The sequence below is a fragment of the Dasypus novemcinctus genome, chromosome 9 (genome assembly GCF_030445035.2).
Source record: "Dasypus novemcinctus isolate mDasNov1 chromosome 9, mDasNov1.1.hap2, whole genome shotgun sequence".
NCBI classification, from domain to species: Eukaryota; Metazoa; Chordata; class Mammalia; order Cingulata; family Dasypodidae; genus Dasypus; species Dasypus novemcinctus.
The window spans coordinates 123,898,573-123,920,184 of NC_080681.1; the positions used below are offsets into that span (position 1 = coordinate 123,898,573).

The 21,612-nt window shown below is 46.9% G+C and overlaps 1 protein-coding gene across 2 annotated transcripts in view; it reads right to left on the minus strand.

The window, feature by feature from the left end:
* SLC25A33 (solute carrier family 25 member 33) overlaps positions 1–5,748 on the minus strand; it is a 44,938-nt gene extending 39,190 nt beyond the window's left edge. The window contains exon 1 of one of the 2 annotated variants that reach the window (XM_058304463.2): positions 5,525–5,748. In XM_058304463.2, coding sequence (XP_058160446.1) covers positions 5,525–5,580 — 56 coding nt within the window. In that variant the 5' untranslated portion in view covers positions 5,581–5,748. Of the gene's footprint in view, positions 1–3,012; positions 5,211–5,524 lie in introns of those variants that run through there. The other variant, XM_071217796.1, reaches the window with a different exon arrangement.
* Positions 5,749–21,612: the final 15,864 nt, after the last annotated feature.

Below are 21,612 nucleotides of genomic sequence, written 5' to 3' on the forward strand. Positions count from 1 at the left end.
AGACCCCTCACACATGTAATCCAGGCCAGGAGTCTTAAATCTGATTAAAGCTTAGTCCAGGTATTTCAGGTACTGAGCAGATCTAAATAGCTGTGCTGCTATGATACTGCTCCTTTCAGCAGATATAGGACATCACCTAGCATCACCTGGGCAACAGAAGCCCCAGAGTTGACAGGACAAGCTTGAAGGTATTGTTTTCAACAGCAAATAAGGCCTAGACACAGAAGGGCCACGGATGATGATTTCAGTGTTCTTGGTTGGACCTTAACAGTAGAAAAGGAACGACAGGTTTTGTTATTTAGAAACAACAAAATTTTGCTTGCACCTCTATTTGTTTTGACAACTTTACTACCCAGATTTTGAGGTGGGGAAAGTGAACATTTTTGTCCTGACATCTATACTCCAGATTTGGGGGGTGGGAGGGAAGAACGTAGAAAACGGCAGATACCCTAAAGAATAAAAATCAACAGCAAATGAATCAAGCTCCCAATGCAGAAGGAAGTCATCCAAAACAGGGGTTCTTAACCTACTTTGTTCCACAGACCCCTTTGCCAGTCAGGTGAAAGCCATGGACCCCTTACTGAAGCCACACTACACTGTGTATTATTTAATAAATACATCATGCCTGCACGAACACATCCCCACAAGAATACTGTGTTTTTGAACTTCAGTACAATCTCATGGGCCCCTTGTTAAGAGCCCCTGCCCTAAGAGAAGGTTGATGACTGTGCTGCTAGGTACCAAAAGCCTGAAAGATGTGCTCTGACTCAGCATTTTCACTTCTTATGGTTTATAGTTATAAAATAACCAGAGAAGTACACATATATACATAGGGATGCCCAGTTATTTATAATGGCAAAGAATGAGCCATGATAAGGAGATTAGAGAAACATTCTGTAGACAATCTCACAGAAGTCCACTCGCTGGGCTTGGAGGCTGCTTTTGCCTTCCTCATTGTTGTGTCACCATGACCTAGGCACTGAAGAGTAAATAAATAGGGACCAATTAATGGTGCACTCATGAAAACCACGACCATGTGGCCACTAAAATTCAATACATTACCAAGGAAAAAGCAGTTTGCAGGAAATTAACCTATTTTAAAACAAAATATAAAATTACATTTGGTAAATATATAAATATATACACACACACACACACACACACAGAACTTCTGTCAAAAGTGCTTTTCTCTAGGTGTTGGTTGGTGGGTGGTTTTAATTTTCTTCCTGTTTTCTGTATTTTTACTTTTTTTCCCTGAAAATATTTTCCTGAGATGAAAGCTAAGAACAATAAGTCAAGCTCCTTGTTTAACAGATCTCTTGAGAATTTCATTTTACCCAAAAGTCAGTTCAGGGGAAATGGATGTGACTCAAGCGGCTGGGGTCCTGCCTACCATCTAGGAGGCCCTGGGTTCAAATCCCGGAGGCTCCTAGTGAAGGCAAGCTGGCCCATGCCCGTGGAGAGCTGACGCAGCAATATGACACAATGAAGGGAGATGCAGAGGAGAGACAGTGAGCGATGCAGCAGACCAGGGAGCTAAGGTGGCTCAAGCAATTGAGTGCCTCTCCCCCATGTCGGGGGTCCCAGGATTGGTTCCCTGGTGCCTCCTAAAGAGAAGATGAGAAGGCAAGTGGATGTGGCTCAACTGATAGAGCGTTCACCTACCATATTGGAGGTACAGAGTTCAAACCCAGGGCCTCCTGGCCCATGCGCAGTGCTGCCGTGCACAAGGAGTGCCATACCACACAGGGGTGTCCCCTGCATAGGGGAGGCCTATGCGCAAGGAGTATGCTCCACAAGGAGAGCCACTCCATGCGAAAAGCACAGCCCACCCAGGAGTGGCGCCACACACATGGAGAGCTGACGCAGCAAGATGACGCAACAAAAAAAGATACAGATTCCCATGCTGCCTGATGAGAATGCAAGCAGACACAGAAGAATACACAGTGAATAGACACAAGAGAGTAGACAATGGGGGTTGGGTGGTGGGAGGGGGAAAGGGAGAGAAATAAATCTTTAAAAAAAGAGAGAAGAAAAGGCAAGCAGACACAGAAGAACACACAGCGAATGGACACAGAAAGCAGACAGCAGCACAAGTGGCAGGGGATTAGTAAATAAATTAAATAAATCTTTTTTTAAAAAAAGTCAGTTCAGGAGAGCAGATGTGGCTCAAGCAGTTGAGCACCTGCCTCCCACACGGGAGCTCCTAGGTTCAGTTCCCCATGCCTCCTGGAAAAACAAAAACAAACAACAAGCAAAACAAAAAACCCAACTCAGGGAAGCTGATGTGGCTCAGTGGTTGAGTGCCAGCTTCCCACATATGAGATCCCGGGTTCAATCCCTGGCCCCCCAATACCTCAAAAAAAAAAAAAACTGTCAGTTCAACCTTTATCTAGTTTCCTCAAAAACATCATACAAGCATCTATCTTTATCTTGAATCATAAAATTAGAGTAACTTGCTATTCTATCAATTTGGTAACACTGTCAAAACTGGAATTCATGCAATACTTTATTCTTGACAAGTACTAAAACAATGACATAAGGCAGGGGTTCTGAACCTTTTTTGTTCCATGACCCCTCTGCTAGTGAGGTGAAAACCATAGACGCCTTATTAAGTCCACACTATACTGTGTATTAATTTATAAATATATCAGACCCCCCACACATCCCTACAAGCATAATGGTTTCTGATTTTCAGTTCAAGCTCACAGATCCCTGGTTAAGAACCCATTATAATTAAAATTAGAGAACACAGAAATGCAATTTACAATCGCATTACACACTAATTTATGTAAAATTTTTAAAAGCAACATACTACTGAAAATATGAATACTACAAGTTAATGTAGGAATAGTTCCCCCTTGGCAAAGAATCCAAGAAACTGAACTGTATTAGTCAGCCAAAGGGGTGCTGATGCAAAGTATCTGGTGGCTTTTATAGAGGGTATTTATTTAGGGTAGACGCTTACATTCACAAGGCCCTAAAGAGTCCAACTCAAGGTTACTTCCTTACCAAACTCTATTGCCACGTGTTGAAGCAAGATGGCAGGCGTGTCTGCGAGGGTTCAGCCTTTCTTCTTCTCTTAAGGCTCCGTGGTCCCAGCTTCTTCCGATCTCAGCTGTAGGCTGGCATAGGCTTGTCTCTCTCCCTGGGGCTCATTTCTTTGCGGGCTCAGCTGCTCTGTTCTCTTCACAAGGTCAGCTGTAGGCTATCAGACTCATCTCTCTTTCAGGGTCCTCTGCAGTGTCCATTGAGTTGTCTCTCTTCCTCTGTGTTCACACTTCCGTAGGAGTGTCTGTTTTATCAGCCCAAGGTGGCATGGACTCTACCCTGAGTCTCAGTCTAATGATGTGGTTGAATTAAAGCCCTAATCTTAACACAAGTTAATCAAACATCTCAGCTGAATCTAATACAATCAAAGGGTTATCATGCCCAGAGGAACAGACTAGGTTACAAACATAATCAATACCTCTTTTTGGAATTAATAAACATCACCAAACTGCCACACTAACTTTAAAAATTTTAAATTCAAGAAGACTGTGTTGTTTCTGTACTGTATAGTTCTTATTTTCTAGGATCTAAAACTAATTTCAACTATTTGTAAACCTGTTATACCCAGCAAAAATATTTATTCAGTATCATTGATTACTGATAGCATTAAACTTTTTGAGATTATGATTTCCAATGGCTATTCAATAAGGAGAAATGCGATAGATTTAAAAGCAGGGCTTCTGGCTTCTTTTGAAGGTTTCAAAGGAAGAGAACTTAGTTCTTTGAGAAGAGGCCAGCTTAACAACAATAGAAACTAGTCACTTTGAGCAAAGCAGCGTGTGTTCCACCCAGACTAGGAGGGACCACTGGGTTGACTAACTACTGGGTAATACACCCTGAAAGAAATCAAGGTGATATATTTTAGGCTGTTGGGAACTGATCAAAATCCATTTCGTTACTATGAAAACATCCTTACTGAAGATGTATTTTCTCTCCTAAATACCTGCAAGTAATCCTGAACTGTTGTAAATGCAATGGCCTCAGACACTACCCTAATAAACTACCCACAGCTCAATTAATCCGGCCAGCTGTACAGGATGCTGCAGTTTGCACCCTCCAAGGGAAGAGGCGGGCAGTGTGAAGGGCACATAAGGAAATTCAGCAAGACAGTGCCATCAGTTAAGCAGCGAGTCTCAGCAGAGGCTGCTCCGGAGCATTGAACTCTCCAGTTGGAAATAGAAAGTAGTTTTTACAAGACCACCTCACTAAAAACAATCAATCAAACTCAAGTGAGCATAATATCATTTTTTAAAAACTATCCTTGTCGGTTTAAAAACCACAAGATTTTAATAAACCTCACGAATGATAAACTGACAGAAAGAGTGCCCTCGTTTAAGAATGCTTCCCCCCTGTGTTACTCCCAAAGGGAATGTCAATGGAGAGGCTGAGGGCAGGGCTCAAGAGATGAATGAGAAAGTCTTCCTATGAAGAACAACCAAAGTTCTTTGGTTGGAGAAAAAGTAACTGGGTGCTCAGCTGGAAGAAAAAGTACAAAGAGCGCACCAAACTTGCACCACAGTTTTTTCTCTGCAGGTAAGTTTCTCAACCATCACTAATTTGTAATGAGGAACACACCTAGGGAACAGTCACAGCGTCAACTAACATACTCAGGTCAAGACTCCAACCACCTGGAAGACTTCAAATGGACCAACGCCAAGAGCTGGGATAAAAGAACATTTGAGTTTTCATTCTCTGAAAACAAAATTAGCTTCCTTTCTAACTCCCCCCTCCCTAGAAAGGGGTTGCCTCGACGGAAAAAAAAAAATTTAAGATGTCTGATTTTCCAACTCGCCGCTCCGAAAACAGGGCAGATCTTAACACTGTTGCCTCCGCATCCATCACCAGCTGAGACACATTTCAACACACCTTCCTGACAGCCTCGGCGCTTTCCCCGTTCGTCTCTCAACACCCCGCTCTCCAGCATCCCTGTCCTCGAGCAACCCCTGCGGTCCTTCTGACCGTCTGAATTCGCTCCTAGGCGACCCTGAGGAACTCGTGGGCGACCCTGAGCACCGACCAGCCCGTGCACGGCTCTGAAAAAGGACGGCCGGGAGAGGCCACGCAGAAGTTCCGGAGGGGCCAGGGCGGCGGGCTGGGAGGAAGCGGGGCGGACTGAGTCACGGTGGCTAGGCAGAACCACCTCGAGTGACACGCACTCACCCCAGCCACGAATTGTTCAAAACGAGAAAAAGCTGGCGACGCGGAGGGGAGGGGCGTCAGGAGCGCGACCCGCGGGGTAGGAGCCCCCTCCGGGAACGCGGCCCGGCGGGGTGCGGAGCCGCCCAGGCCCCACGACCACCCACGGGCCCCTCCCCACCTGCCACCTGACGCCGGGCCTTCCCCCTCCTCAGGGGGCCGCCGAGTCCCCGGGGAAGCGCTGGGAACCGCGCGGGGGGTGGCGGGGATGCGGGCGAGGAGGGGGCGGCGGCCGGGGCCGGCGCGGGAGGCGGGCAGCCGGCCCCGGAGGACTCACCCGCCGGCGAAGAGGTGAAGCAGCGTGCTCTCCTTCTGCTGAGCGCCCGTCGCCATGGCCGCGCCGGCTCCGCGGCCCGCCGCCGCCGGGTGCCGCGGGCGCGTGGTGGCTGGAGGCAGGCGCGAGGTCGCCCGGTCCGCTCGCCCCGAGGGCCCTCAGGCGGCCGCCGGCGCCGCCGCCATGAGCGCGCGGGACCGGACCACCGGCTCCGCTCGCGCCGCGCCCCCCCTCGGCGTCGCCGCCGGCACCTCACCGGCCTCTGCGGCGAGAGCCCGGCGCCAGCCCGAGCCCGGCGCGCGGCCGTCACGTGGCGGAGGCCGGGCCCTGACGTCACGCGGCGCGCGCGGGGCCTGGGGGCGGGGCGCGGTGGGGGTGTGGACCCAGCCGGCGCGCCCATTGGCCGGCGGGCGGCGCGGGCCGGGTGACGCCACCGCCTGGGGCGGGGCCCGCCGGCCGGGGACCGAGTTCCAGCCGCCGGCTCGGGCGAGTGAGGGCCTGGGGTGGCGGCTGGCCGAGGCTGGCTGGCGGAGGCTGCCTGGCCTTAGCCGCAGGCAGTGAATTCGGCCTTGGCTGGGTTTGCCGTTTTTCTTTTCCTATTTTTCGTTTGCCTGTGATATTCAAGATGCGCAGAAAAGATGTAAAAATTACGTCTCACACTCGCGAAAAAACGTGACCAAAACAGCCGAAAATCCCAGCGGGCCCCTAGTATTACTTTGTGTGCTTTTGACCTTCCCCAAAACGTCTTTATGTGCTGCAAGTATTTTGCAGTATGCTTTCGACCTATCTTTTCTGATTAGCTCTGTCCAAACTTTTTCTGAGGTCTATATATCTAAACAGCTTCTCTGCAATTAGGTCCCAAGGTCACTGTCAAACTCGGCCTGGCATCGTCTTAACCTCCAGGTCTCTCTCAAATGATACAAGAGGCCGTCCCTAAACACGCTGGTAGCACATGACCCCATTCTAATCTCCTCGCCTAGGCTTGTGCAGTTACTTTGTTGATCTATCTTGTGAGCCTCCCGACCCTGGAATGTAAACTTCAGGCGTCCGGGGACTTTGTGTCTCTTGTTCATGGTTTGTTCCTGACAGGGTAGCTGCAGCTTTGCAAGGCCCAAGGAACTAATGAATAAATGTCACAAACTGAACTCCTTCTTCCCCTCCCCCAAACCTGCTCTACCACCTGAATTTCCCGTCCTGGTGGTGACACTATCATCTGCACTGCCACCAACGCCAGAAACGTGCACGTTACCTTGGCCTGCCCTCTCTCAGCAGTCCATCACTCACCTGACACTGGTAGCTTCTAGAATTCAAATCAGTTCATCCCCTCCTCCACGTTAGCTCCAGCTGCTGCAGGTTTCAAGTATTAACGGTCTCTCAGGGGCCACCCCTTCACACTTTGTCATTACCCCTCCTCCCTCACCCCCCTCCAGCGGAACCAGATGCTGAAGGGCCTTTCCTCTGCCATCTCCCACAGCTGCTAAAAGCAGTAACCTTGACCAGATCAGCAACTAGACTCCCTGTGTGTAAACAGAAAAAGAGCTTAAGTAGAAGAGGAATTATGTGCAAACACAGGAGCTAGTAGGCCAATGTGTATTTGATTGCTGGGACTCTTCAAAAACAACTCTTAGGCGCAGTCATCCAAAATACAAATATAGTCATTAGTCTATAATAAAGCCATTGCTCCAGGTCTGGAGAGAGGAGAAGCTATACTAGAGCTCAGTAAATGGAGGGAGGGAGGGAGGGAGGAAGGAAGGGGAGAGAAGGGAGGGAGGGAAGGAGGAAGGGAGGGAGGGAACAAAGTGAGTTTCTACGTGTTTCCTGGCTCTCCCAAATGCCTCACTGTTAGGAACTTAGCATTCTTAGCTGAAGATGGTTTAGGAGGCTGAGTGGAGGGGGAGGCACTGCTCCTCCTCTGGGAACAGAGCCCTGCTTCTTGGCTCCTCCCTCAAAGATGTGTTGGAGACCAAGTCCCAGGCTCCTAACTCCAACACAACCTGTGGCCTTCTCTCTTCTTTTCCCAAGTGCATTATTAATTCCTTGTCAGCCTAGTACCGTGACAGACATATCAACAAACCTCCCCATCTCCTTGTTAATAAGAGCTCTGCCTTCACGTTATAGTTTCTCTGGGTTTTTTTTGTGTGTATAATGGCGTTGGATATTCACAGATGTTTGCCAGCCCCGTTGTTTTAGTTCCTTTTTTATGGATAAGCAGGATAGATTTGCCCAAGGTCACACAGCTAGTTAGTGGCTGATGCAATGACCTTTTATGCCTCCATGCTTTTGAACATGTTGTTTCCTCTGCCTAGGATGCCCCAGTCAACTAGAAATAACAAACTAAGCTGCAAGGCCACAGAGGTATTTATTTAGGGACTTAGAATTGCAATGTGGGGAGCACAGGTTCAGTTAGCAGCCCAAATTGTATCCCATCTTGGTATTTCCAGGCAAGTGTATTATTTTTTGTTCGAATTTTTAAAAAATGAATTTATTGTTAGAGAAATTATACAGAATATCATGCATAAAATACATAAAACACACAGAGGGCAAGGGTTTTTAAAGAAAAATATTAGCTAAGTTGTTTGTGGTTGGTGGATATTTGGGGTATTCCAAATGTCCTTCCGGTTTTAGTTTTCTAATTTCTGTTAGTAGAATGCCCTGGGTTCTGGGTTTCTAGGTTCCTTCCTTCACTGTAACAAAGAATTCAGGGATGTGCCGGTTTAATTAGGCCAGCAAAAGAGTTTATTAAATAACAAGAGATAGTACAACCCAAGACACGGTGGTCACACCAGGTGGGGCCCTGGGGTAGGTCTTTTCAAAGCCTTTCCTCCTCCCCCTTCGCCAAGGTAAGAAGGGATCTCAGCTACCTGCTGTCCCCACTGGCTGCTTTTCTACTTTCTCCTGTCAGCCTTCAGGGAACCAATGGGGAGGCCTGTTTGGAGTTATCTAGGGGCTTTTTTTGAGCCCTGGAGGGTCACACTCCTGGACCTCATGACCAAGGTCTTCTGCAGGCTTTTCGGCTCCGTTATGACTTTGTTCTCAAGCAGCTGCCTTCCCTCAGGGGGTTTCCGGCTGGGGTCTCGTGGCCCTGTTCAGATCAGCAGCCTTCCCTGTTTCCTGTACTAACCTGCCTGGCTTCTTTATCTTGCGGTTTGTTTTATGGTCTGATGTCCATAGGGTTGAGGCACATTGTTGCTTGAGGCTTTGTCTACTTTGGCATTTTGTGAACACTGGCTAAGATTTGCCTAAAAGTGATCTCAGAATGCCCTCCCGACTCCAGTTTAAATCTCTTAGCCACAGTCACTCTGATTTGTTGTATTTCTTTTTATACCCTCCTCCTCTGCCAGCTGAACTCCTGGATCTCTTTGGAGAACAGTTCAAATCTCAAATGTTTCCCCACCCCCCAAGTTGAGAGCTTCTCTCTCCCCCAGTGCACAATGGTGGAACAGAAATACTGTGACTGTGACCTGCTGTTGGGAATGAAGCCTGGGACAACATTTTCTGTGGGAAGTCTGACAATTTCTGTCAAAATATTGAAATCCATGTGCCCTTTGACCCAGCAATCTCATATCAAGGAAGCTATCTCATTCATTCATGCAATGTATTTATTATTTACTCTGTTCAAAGTAGTATTGGTTTCATATTTGAAAATCAATCAATATAATTCAGCATATTAACAGAATAAAGGGGAAAAAGCAAATGATCATGTCAATAGATGTAGAAAACACATTTAACAAAATTTAATTTAACCTCCATTCAGGAAAAAAGCTCTTCACATACTGGGAATAGGAAAGAATTTCTCTGTCCTGATAAAATGTGTCCACAAGAAACCTACAAAAAAAAAAAAAAAAAAGAAAGAAACCTACAGCTGATATTATACTTAATGGTAAAATATTTGCTGCCTGCACCCTAAGACAGGCAACAAGGCACAGATGTCTGTTCTTACTCCTTATTCAGCACTGCACCAGAGTTCTGAGTCAGTGGAATAAGACAAGAAAAAAGAGATAAAAGGCATAGAAATCAGAAAGTTAGAAGTAAAGGTGTTTTTACAGATGAGGTAATTGTTTACATAGAAAATCCTTAGGAATTTGTTTAACCAATACTAGAATTAATTAGTGAATTCAGCAAGGTCGTAGGACATGAGGTCATCAAACAAAAAATAGCTTTTTTTTGCTAAGTACAAACAATTTGATTATGAAATTTAAATTCTGTTTACAATAGCAGCAAGAAAACAAAGAATGAAGTCAGAGATTAAAGAGTACATGATTCTAACTACGTGAAATTTTAGAAAAGGCAAAACTAATCTCTAATGGGTGGAGGCCTGAGGCCAGGGATGAGAAGAGGAAGGATTTTGACTACAAGGAGGCCCAAGGGAACAGTGTTTTACCTCCCACATTTTCCCACATTAGCAACATCTTTCCTCAGTGTGGTACATTCATTTCAATTGATAAACACATTTTGGAACATTGCCACTAAGCATGGATTATAGTTTACATTGCAGTTTACACTCTCTGCCCAAGGGAAATTTTGAGGGTATGAAAATGTTCTATATCCTGATTCACGTGTGTGATGGTTTGAGGTTTTACGGATCCCAGAGAAGTATGTTTTTGGAGTTAATCCATTCCTGTAGGTGTGGACAATTGTAGGTGGCACATTAGATTAGGTTTCTTCACTTAAGGCATGGTCCAGAGCAGATCTTAATCCTCCTACTGGAGTCTTTTATAAGAGAATGAAATTCAGAGGAAAGAGAGAAAACCACTGAAGCAAGAAGCTGGAAGCGAAGGGAGAAACCAACGGACACCACCATGTGCCTTGCCATGTCACGGAGGAGTCCAGGATTGCCAGCAGCTAGTCTTCAGGAAGAAGGTATCATCCTGATGATGGCTTGATTTGGACATTTCACAGCCTCAGAATTCTAAGCTTGTAAGCTAATACATCTTCCTTGTAAATGCCAACCCATTTCTGGGCTATTGCTTTCAGCAGCCTAGGGTATATATGTTTTGTTAAAACGAATGAGTACATCATCTTGTATGTAAATTTTGCTCAATAAAGTTGATTTAAAAAGGGGAAAAAAGGCAAGCAGCCTACATATATAAATATACCTATACCGTATCAAGTTTAACGAGTATGTGGACAGAAGATGGTGATAACAGAGATCCACTTATGTATGCTTGGGTTCCAGATAGAGACCTGCCTTCCTCCCCAGAGCTGGTGGAATGAGAGAGGGGATTAGCAAAGAAGATGCTTGTCTGGCCTTTTGAAACCATTCAAAATTTTCAGTGCCTGATGCTTTCTGGCAACATGTTGCAGGTTTCATTTTTCTCTCCTCATCTGGCTGACTGTCAAACCTCTAATTCTTTCTCTTTTTTTTCCTGCTAATTGTTTCTCTAATCCTTGTTATTCTACAAAAGCTGCCGGCTGATGAAAAACATTCCCCCAGGTTTGGGGTTTTAATTTCTTTGCACGGAATTGTAAGGAGCCCTGCAGTTCTGCCGGAAGCTAAGCCTAGACTTCTACTGGAGGTTCCTCTAGAAGGGGAAGGCGGCTGCAAGACGTGGGTTCTGCCCAGGGGCTGGAGGCCAGGTGCGGCAGGTGGTGTGGTTTGGGGCACAGGACAAATTCCCAGTGGGCTGCTGCACTCCCTCTTTTTGTTTCTTCTCAACAGATCCAGTCTGAGCCAAGTTTCCGGAGGCAACCCTAATGAGGCTCTGCGAGCCAAGCTTTCTAGTTAATGAAAGGCCTGTTTTGTTCCCGGCTCAGGCAGGAACAAGTTTCTGCCAGCAGGTCTCACTTTCCCTGTCTACAAGGCTGGAACCTGTTTTTCCGAACTCTTTATGGGCTCTTTGTCCTTGCCCACACATTTCCTTGGTCACTTCTTAGAAAGAAAGCTACTTTGGTAGAATGTCCATTGTAAAAGTCCTAGATTTGTGTTACTTGTATATATTTTGAATAATAATTTGGTGGATACTAAATGACAATCACATAATCGGACAGACTGGCTGGCAGGCACCACTGGGGTGGACAGTGCCCTGCTCCTGCCTCTTGCTGCCCTCACTCCCAAGGCTCTGATTCCAGCCTGCTAGGTCCTTAACCTGCCTGTGTTGCAGTTCCCTCACCTGTAGAATGACGCAAGTTATGGCACAAACTTCAGAGTAAAGCTGACCAACAGCTCTGTTGACACTTTGTTCAGGCAATGTTCTACATCCTTCCAGGACCCTGTAAGGTAGGATCAGTGACAGTATCTCCATTTCCTATGGCATAGAGGGGCTAAAAAACAGGTCCTGCTAGTAAGTGGCGGAGCTGGGATTTGAACCAGGCAAATGCCTGGTTAGAGGCTTAGAGGCCTGCCTGTGGTCAGAACTGAAAAAAACAGAAGCTATAATGAGCATAATCTCCAGTATCTATTTGTATCCATCAAAATGCCCCCAAGAACTAGAACTTTTGTTTCAAAAGTAGAACTGCTGGTGGTGGGGCAGGGAGGGGTGGAGAGAAAAAGGTTAAGGATATACATAATCCTCAAAAAACAAAAAAAAGGGAGGTGGACTTGGCGCAGTGGTTAGGGCGTCAGTCTACCACATGGGAGGTCCACAGTTCAAACCCCGGGCCTCCTTGACCCGTGTGGAGCTGGCCCACATGCAGCGCTGATGCGCGCAAGGAGTGCCATGCCACACAGGGGTGTCCCCCGCGTAGGGGAGCCCCATGCACAAGGAGTGCGCCCCGTAAGGAGAGCCACCCACCCAGCGCGAAAGAAAGTGCAGCCTGCCCAGGAATGGTGCCGCCCACACGGAGAGCTGACACAAGAAGAATATGCAACAAAAAGAAACACAGATTCCCCTGCCGCTGACAACAACAGAAGCCAACAGAAGCGGACAAAGAAGAACACACAGCAAATAGACACAGAGAACAGACAACTGGAGAGGGGGCGGGGAGGGGGGGAGGGGAGAGAAATAAAATAAATAAATCTTTTAAAACAAAAACACCTGAGAACTGTCCATATATTGAGCACCTGCTGTATGCCTGCCTCATAGGAAGGATACTGTAAACACAATCCCTTACCCACATCCCTGGGGTATGCTTCTCAAGTCAGAGTTGTTCTGACGATTTTTGAGAGGTTCGAGGGTGCATATACCACACATTTACATGACTCCCTAAGGCCTGGGCAGCACCCCATCATCCAGCACACAATGCTTCTCAACAATCACACTGCCTGGGATTAAAAAAACACCCTGTGTTGGTCAGCTAGGGTCAGGGTTTGCCATAGATTGAGCTCATGTCAGCATTAGCGGAAGGCTCTGGGTTCTGGCTTCTAGGTTCTTGGCTAATGTCACAGAAAAGAATTTAAGGACATGCCATAGGATAGGCAAGGGAGTAAGAGTTTATAAAGAAACAAGAAATGAGAAAAGCGCACGGTCTGAGTGCTGCAGAGTGAGACAAGCACGTGGGGCCCCAGGTCAGGCCCTTTAAGTCTTCCCCCTTCATAATACTGGGGGAGGGGACCGAGCTGTTTGCAGTTCTGATTGGTTGCCCCACCTGTCAGTTTTCAGGGGGGCCAATGGTGAGGCCTTTTGAGGGTATCCCAGGCTTTCCCTTGAATCCAAACGGGATTCTCTTTCCAAATGAAATTCTCATGGCTGGGGTCTAGCAGGATTCCTCAAGTTTCCGGGTGGGGCCTCAGCCACCTTTGCCCTTTCGCTATACTAACCTGCCTCATTGGGTCATGTTCTTCTGCCAACTGAGCTACATATTTTTTTTTTCAGAAGGTACCGGGGATTGAACCCAGGACCTTGTACGTGGGAAGTAGGCACTCAACCACTGAGCTACATCTGCTCCCATAAGCCTCTATTTTTGGAGTTTCTTGGAGTTTAGAATTTCAGATGAGGGATGGTGGGCCTGTGTTCCATTTCACCCTCCCAACACCTCAAGGATGGCCAGGCTGGGTACCAGGACTGAGGTCATAGCCGGTAATAACCCCAAGGCTTCAGCATACTGTGCTTCTGCTCGAAACCAGGCAGGACTGAACACTTCCTGTACCTTACCTCATGAAACTTCCCAACAAGCTGTGTCCTGTGTTCTCCCCATTTTACGGACAAGTAAACTGAGCTTAGGAGAAATTAAGTAACTTGCTGTGGGGACACGGAATGCCTGCTTCCCCCTCCCACTAGTTATTTGTAAAGATTGCTGGAAAGGGTGGGGTGGAACTAGCCAACAGCCCCACCCCCTCGGGTGGAAGGCCGGAAAGAGAGACCTCAAGAGGTCTAACCTGTACTTGCGCACGTAGACTATGGTCAAGTTCATTATTAACTATACCTGTTCTCATTGCACCCATTACCTATACCACAAATATGTGCAATTCCCTGCTTGCGCATGTACACTCTCTGCTATATTTTCTATATAAATCTGTAACCCCCAAGGGGCTGTGCATAGCTGCTTCTGGCCGTCCAACAACAGGTTTCGTGAGTAATTGTGAATAATAAAGGTATGACCCTTTCTCTGGAATATTGAATTCTTTGGTCAGCCTTCCTGGGCTTGACCTCCTGCGTTACAATTGGCACAGCCGGCAGGATATTCCAGGGTCTCCTAACAGTGTAAGAGCTGCAAAGGTAATAGCAGTCACAGGGAACTCTATGGGGAAGTCCCGTGGCCCTGTACCTCTAGGTGGTTTGAGCTGGCTCACCTCAGGGACACTTGGGGTCCTGTATGTAACTTGGGGGATGCCCCATATATGCCTGCAGGATTAGTACGGTTAGAGAAGAACGTAGAAGATATCATCATGAAAAGAAAGAGTACTGCGCCATGGCTATAGCCGCTGCTTGGCCCCTTTAGCAGCCTTTAAAAACTGCTCAAGAAACAGCTGGCTGCTGAATCCCCTAAGCACTGGGGAGAAGAGGAACTTAAATTAGAAGGGAATTTGCAGATGTCCACCTCCACCTTAGTGACAGGTCTCTCTGAGCAACAAGATAAAAAAGAGATAGTGATTCAGGTATTGAAACTATAAAGGAATCTTTAAGTCACATTAAACCACTTGTGCAAAGGAAGGCTAAATCACAAATACAATACCCCTGACAAGCAGAGGTGCTAAAAGGGACACTTGTCAATGAAACCACGATTGTAAGAAAATATTCTGTTAGAGTTAACTGAGATAAGGAAAACATTCCAGCAGCAACTCTGCAAACCCCCTGCCACCTGAATGGCGTGACTGTAGGCTAGTGGGGGCTGATAGAATTAAACTTTTGGGAAAGTAGAAAACTTAGCAACATTAATGTTCTGTTTTGTTTCCATGCTAATTCTAATTGGGCCTGGATAGCCACATTGATAAAAATTAGTGCTGTTATAGTTTAGTAACTTTTGATCTGGACAACTCTATGAAAGAAAAAAAATAGAAAAATGCTAGCAGCTTTGTACACCTGCAGTTAAAATATATTACAAAACTAAAAACTCGTAATACTTGTGTACACTGCAGAAACTTTTATTTTTTAAAGATTTATTTTTTATTTATTTCTCTCCCCTCCCTCCCCCATCTACTGTCTGTGTCCATTTGCTGTGTGCTCTTCTGTGTCTGCTTGCATTCTTGTCAGCGGCACCGGGAATCTGTGTCTCTTTTTGTTGTGTCATCTTGCTGCCTGAGCTCTTGGTGTGTGCGGTGCCACTCCTGAGCAGGCTGTGCTTTTTTTGTGTGGGGCGGCTCTCCTTGCAGGGGCATATTCATTGCACATGGGGCTCCCCTACACGGGGGACACCCCTGCGTGGTATAGCACTCCTTGTGCGCATCAGCACTGTGCGTGGGCCAGCTCACCACACGGGCCAGGAGGCCCTGGGTTTGAACCCTGGACCTCCCATGTGGTAGGCGGACACTCTATCAGTTGAGCCAAATCTGCTTCCCCAGAAACTTTAAATAGGATGTTATTTTGACAATGTTTTGAGTTTTAGTCACATTTTATTTATTATTTTTTAAGATTTAATTAATTTATTTCTCCCCCCTTCCTCCACCCGCCCCCGCATTGTCTGCTCTCTGTGTCCACTTGCCATGTGTTCTTCTGTGTCTGCTTGCATTCTTGTCAGACGGCACTGGGAATCTGTTGCGTCATCTTTTTTTTTTTTTTTGCATCTTTTTGTTGCATCATCTTGCTGCGTCAACTCTCCATGTGTGCGGTGCCACTCCTGGGCGGGCTGCGTTTTTCAAGTGGGGTGGCTCTCCTTGTGAGGCATACTCCTTGTGCCTGGGGCACCCGTACGCAGGGCGCGCCCCTGCATGTCAGGGTACTCCTTGCGTGTGGCAGCTCTGCATGTGGGCCAGCTCACGACACGGGTCAGGAGGCCCTGGGTACTGAACCCTGGACCCTCCATATGGTAGATGGACACTCTATCAGTTGAGTCACATCTGCTTTCCTAGTCACATTTTATTTTGATCAGAATTTTTATCAAGGTGTTAAAAGAAACTTTCGATTTTTTGAATCAATAGCTTATTCCTGAACTTCAAACCTAAGTGTACTCCTGAAGAGTAGTAATCCAAAATATATGAATTGGGAAGCGGACATGGCTCAACTGATAGAGTGTCCACCTACCATATGGAAGGTCCAGGGTTCGATACCCAGGGCCTCCTGACCTGTGTGGTGAGCTGGCCCACGTGCAGAGCTGCCATGCACAAGGAGTGCCGTGCCAAGCAGGGACACCCCTGCATGGGGTTGCCCCATGCTCAAGGAGTGTGCCCTGCAAGGAGAGCCGCCCCATGTGAAAAAAGCACAGCCTGCCCAGGAGTGGCACCGCACACACAGAGAACTGGCACAGCATGATGATGCAAAAGAAAAGAGACGCAGTTTCCCGGTGCCACCAAGGGTCCAAGCAGACACAGAAGAACTCACAGTGAATGGACACAAGAGAGTAGACAACCGAGTGTGGGGAAGGGGAGAGAAATAAATAAAATAAATCTTTAAAAAAATATATATGTGTTAAATGTCTGTCTATCTAAACTGCTAAATTAGTGCTTAACTGCATTTATACTGGTCAAGTATTCCTAACTGGTTGCTGGTTGCTGGTTACTAGTGAGAATGTTTCCAAGGATGAGTTTGCATATCTCAGGCAACACTGATTCCAGAGATCTTAAAAGAAGATCAGAGATGTGAATGATGGAGGGCTTGGAGAGAGCCAAACAAAAGGAGTAAGAAGTTTATGTCAAATTAGTGAGCTTTATATTTCTGTTGGTATGTCCAGCAGTTCGATATTATTTATGAATTCCAAGAAGAAATATAGATCATGTTTGTAAAATGGTTGGTTCTTCTCGTGTGATAACTCTTTGATTGTATTAGATTCATCTGAGATGTCTGATTAAATTCTATTAAGATTAGGGCTCTGATCCAACCATGTCATTAGAGTGTGACTCAGTGTCGAGTCCCAGCTCCTTTGGGGATAGAACAGAGGCACTAACACAAAGTAAAAACACAGGGAAGAACACAGAGGAAGAAAGACAGCTCATTAGACATGGCAAGGGAAGAGCGATGAGCCTGATAGTCTACAGCTGACCTTGTGAAGAGACCTGAGCAGCTGCAACGGGAAAGAAATGAGCCTTATACCAGCCTACAGCTGAGATTGGAAGAAGCTGGGCCCATGGAGCCTAAGAGAAGAATGCAGGCTGAACACTTGCAGATGTGGCCCACCGTCTTGTGTCAACACAGGGTAACAAACTTTGGGTGAGAAGGTACCTCTTATGATACCTTGAGTTGGACTCTTTAGGACCTTGTGACTGTAAACTTCTACCCCAAATAAGTACCCTTTATAAAAGCCAAAAGAGTTCCGGTACTTTGCATCAGCACCTCCTTTGGCTGACTAATACAGTATGTCTTAACTTTTTTGTGTTTGTCTGTTTGTTCACTAGATATTTTCATATCTCCAGATGGTAATATTAAACTAACAAATGAAAATTCTTAAAAGAGCTCTATTCAAATAGCCAAAAATGAAATCATCACTAACATTGATAATGAGTATGGATACTAATAAAATAAATTAGCATTATATGTATTAAATCTTTAAGATGATGAAAATTTTAAGTTTTTGAAATTACTACAAACCTCTTTTTTTAAAAAATGTTTTTGCCTAAATTGAAATGAATAGTTGTGGTTTTTTTTCCCCACAGGAAAGAATGAGGGATATAAGACTTAAATGAATACAGAAAGAAGTAAAAGGGTTTGTGGAAGCCATTTCATAGTCAATGAGTTTGATAAGTTTGTTCAAGGGAAAGTGTTTTGTCCTAGGATAAGATGGTTGGTTTTCATAAAATCAGGATGGAAACATGTAGAACAAGACTTGAATGCATATGACAAGTTGTAGTAAGGATAGCGGAATTGAATTTCACTCACTGTTTACTGTAATTCAGTAAGCTTATTTATAGTTGGAATTTGTCTTGAGATGAATAACCAGTCTATGTGGTTATGAATAGTTATGAGGAGTTTCTAAAAGCATTTTCCAAACTGAAAGATTAAAATGTAAATGACCTATTCTGGGAAATCATTATTAACTAGAAATCTAGGAGTTGATGTTAATAACAAAAAGTAACTTTATGGCAAAAAAACCTGTCCTTGATCTGTTTATAACCTCTGCTTCTGTAAACATCTATAATTACTGTTTTCCATATAATATTAGATGAAAGTATAATGTTTTAATCATGGCTTTAATTATTTCAAAGATAGCATATGTGACAGAAAGAAGCTTTCTGCCTCGGAATCAAGAGGTGCGTGCTTTCGCGCACATTTGTCTAACTTGCTCCACATCTGCTGACAAAGCAGCCCTGTGGCTACATAAAGAAAATGGCCAATGGGGAGTGGCCGGGGTGGTGGTGGTACATAACAGATTATTGTAAATTAAAGCAACACCTCTGCTGTACGCAGCAGTCCCAAACATTGCTACCTTATTGCTAGAAATTAGTACCCAGTACTATCCCTTTGGTTTAGAACTTGCTAAGCCTTTCTTTAGATAAGTCAAGCCAGCCTGCTTTCACCTGCCTGTGGGGAGGCCCACGGTGGGTTTTGCAGTGCTTCTCTAAGGCTATGCACACCGCCCAACCATCTGTCCTGGCCTGGGGGCAAAGGATCTGACCACTTGGAAGAGACCTGTGGCTGTAATCCTATTTCATTATATTGATGGTATTATGTTACCTGGTAATTCTCTTTCAGAATTAAAAGAAGCATCAGAGACAATGGTATCTTATTTTAACAGCCTGGAATGGCCAAACAATTGAGACAAACTGCAAGGTCCCTGCTGCTCTGTCAAATGCTTAAGCACTGTTAAAGGACAACGTTTTCAATTAATGGCCTTTCTGGGATTGTTGGGGTACTAAAGATCCTTCATGCCTCATTTAGCTCAGATATTAAAACCATCGTATGGGAAGCAGATGTGGCTCAAGGGATTGGGATTCCACCTATCACATGGGAGACCCCAGGCTCAGTTCCTGATGCCTCCTGGAGAAAGCAAGCTGACGCGACATGATGATGCAGCAAAAGAGACACAAAGAAGAAAGACAACGAGATACAACAAACCAGGGAGCTGAGGTGGCTCAGATGATTGAGCTCCTTTCTCCCACATGGGAGGTTCTGGTTTCAGTTCCTAGTGCCTCCTAAAGAGAAATGAGCAGACATAGCACACAGCAACCACGAACAACGAAGGGGGGGATTAATAAATAAAATAAATCTTTAAAAAACCCACCATTGTACGTGTTAATCAGGAAAGGTTGTGCATGGGAATGGGAAAACTCCCCACCCCCCGGCCCCCACAGGCTGCTTTTAAAGAAGCAAAGAGGGCAATAACACAGGCTCAACACTAAACGGGGGTGGACCCTGACTTGCCCTGTCAATCGGATGTGGCCAGCCCCAATGCTGGTTTTGCGTGGAGTTTGTGGCAAAGGCAACATTCTAAACAAACACCCCGTGGGTTTTAGTCACAACTGTGGAAAGGGGCCAAGGCATGATATAGCCCCTTAGAAAAGGCGCTCGGCGCAGCATACCACGCCCTGCTGCGAGGAAAGGGCCTAACCCCATAGAGTCCGGTCCTCTGAAGACTGCCATCCCGACCCAGACCAGAATGATGAACTCTGGATTTCAGGGTTCACCAGCACCCCCTGCGTCCTTGCCTTCACTCTGCTCTGGAAACTTCCCATGAAAGTGAGGCAGGTCGGTCTAGAGAAAAAGGGGAGACTGAGTCACAACTGGGACCCGGCAGAGAACACGGCCATGAGACCTGGCCCAGAAGCCCCCCGAGGAAAGGCTGCTACTGAGAACAAAGCCGGAAAGACCCCACCAAGGCCCTGGGCTCAAGAGGAAGCCCCGGATAACTCCAGAGGAAAGGCCTCCTCACCGGTCCCTGAGAGCTAACAGGTGGGGCTGTACGGCAACCAAGCAGAACAGCGAAGAGCGGGCCCCTCCCCGGCCTTAGGAAAGGGAGAAGGGCCTTAAGAAGGCCTAGCCCAGGCTCCCGCCCTGGGGCGCACTTGCACCTGTGTCTGGGGTGTATACTTTTTTCTTTTCCCTTGCTACTCAATCAACTCTTTACTCCCTTGCCTGCCCTATGGTGTGTCCTTAAATTCCTTTATGCAACACGGCCAAGGACCTAGATTCCAGAACGCAGAGCGTTCTGCTAACAGGAGCCAAGCTCAGCGGGGAAGAGCCGCTCGCGGCTTCGCCTCCATCATGCCCAACAGAAGGGTGAGAAACAAGAGCTCGCTCTAGTTTCCTGTAAGACAACACCGTAGCTGGTGGCCAAGAACGTAAGGGCAAAGCAGGGAGTCCTGATGCAGGCAGTGCGGATGGGGCCGTGTCCCTGCTGATGTCCTGGCCGTGGCTTCTGCCTCGTGGAACCAGGCACACAGCAACATTAGGCTCTGATGAGGCCCTGTTCAGTGGGCTTTTTTCCTGGGCTGGAGGGCTCAGGGAGGCAGAACTGGGTACCCGCTCAGAGTGCTGAAGACGTAACGGGCCAGCAAGCCCGCGGTTGAAGACTTCATTAGCTCCTGGACATTAGCCAAGGTCCGCTGGCCTCCGGGGGAGCTGGCTCCAGTTGCAGGCTTGGAATCGCTACAGGCTGAGTGGGGCACAGCCCCGAAGGCTGTTGTCCTGGGCCGGGTGGCGGGGAGAGAAGGGACCGGGAATCCTAGCTAACATTTATAGACTGCTCACTCTGTGCTGTGCATGTATTAACTCGTTTCATTGTTCCAACAACCCTATGAGGTGAAGAGTAGCAGTACTGTCCCATTTTACATATAAGGAGAATGAGGATGGAGAGATAGAATCGCCCAAGGTTATCTAGCGAGCTAACGGCGGAGCTGGGCTTTGAAGTTGAGTGCTTTGGCTCCAGAGCCTGTGCTCCAAACCCCACCCTGGACTGGACTGGAAGCTCTAAGCAGGGTGCAGCCTCCGACTTTCTCCTGCAGGAATTCAGGTTTTCTATTAGCCATCTTCTCTCTGGACCCCCCTCTGTGGGCTGATGTGGGTTCTGTTACTAGAGAGGAGGGAGGAAGCAGGGCGGGGCAGAAAGCCCTGCTGGGTTCTCCATCACCATCAAAGCTAATGGCTGAGTAATGGTCAAGCCTGCTCTGCCCCTTCAGGCTGTGTGACTTGAGCAGGTTACCTAACAACTCTGAACCTGACTTTCCTCTTTTATTAAACGGTGCCTCAAATGCTTAACTTTGCTTGTTCGTTGCTCCCAAGTGCACCCCCTCTCTGAGTCAGAAGCAGCCCCTGCTGGCTTCCTCGGTCTTTCCATACTCTTTCTGCAGTACCCAGAGGTCCACCATTGAAGGACACGTGCAGGGTGGGTTACAAAGTGGTGGAAAACGTGGTTCTACGGCTCAAAGCCTGCCAAGTCTCCCAAGGCTGTGATGGGGTGAGTATCCTTTCTCTAGCCCCAAGACTAAGGCGGCGTTCACATGACTCCCAGCTTCTATCTGTGACACTGCGCTTCCCCTGAGCTGCATTCCGGAACAGTCACCTGCCCATTCGATACCTCCAGGTGGGTACTGAGCCTGCAGGTAGGATTCGACAGCAATGATACCCATCTATTGGTTTTCAGACTGACCATCCCCCATATCTGTCCCCCACCCCACCCCACCTGCCCCA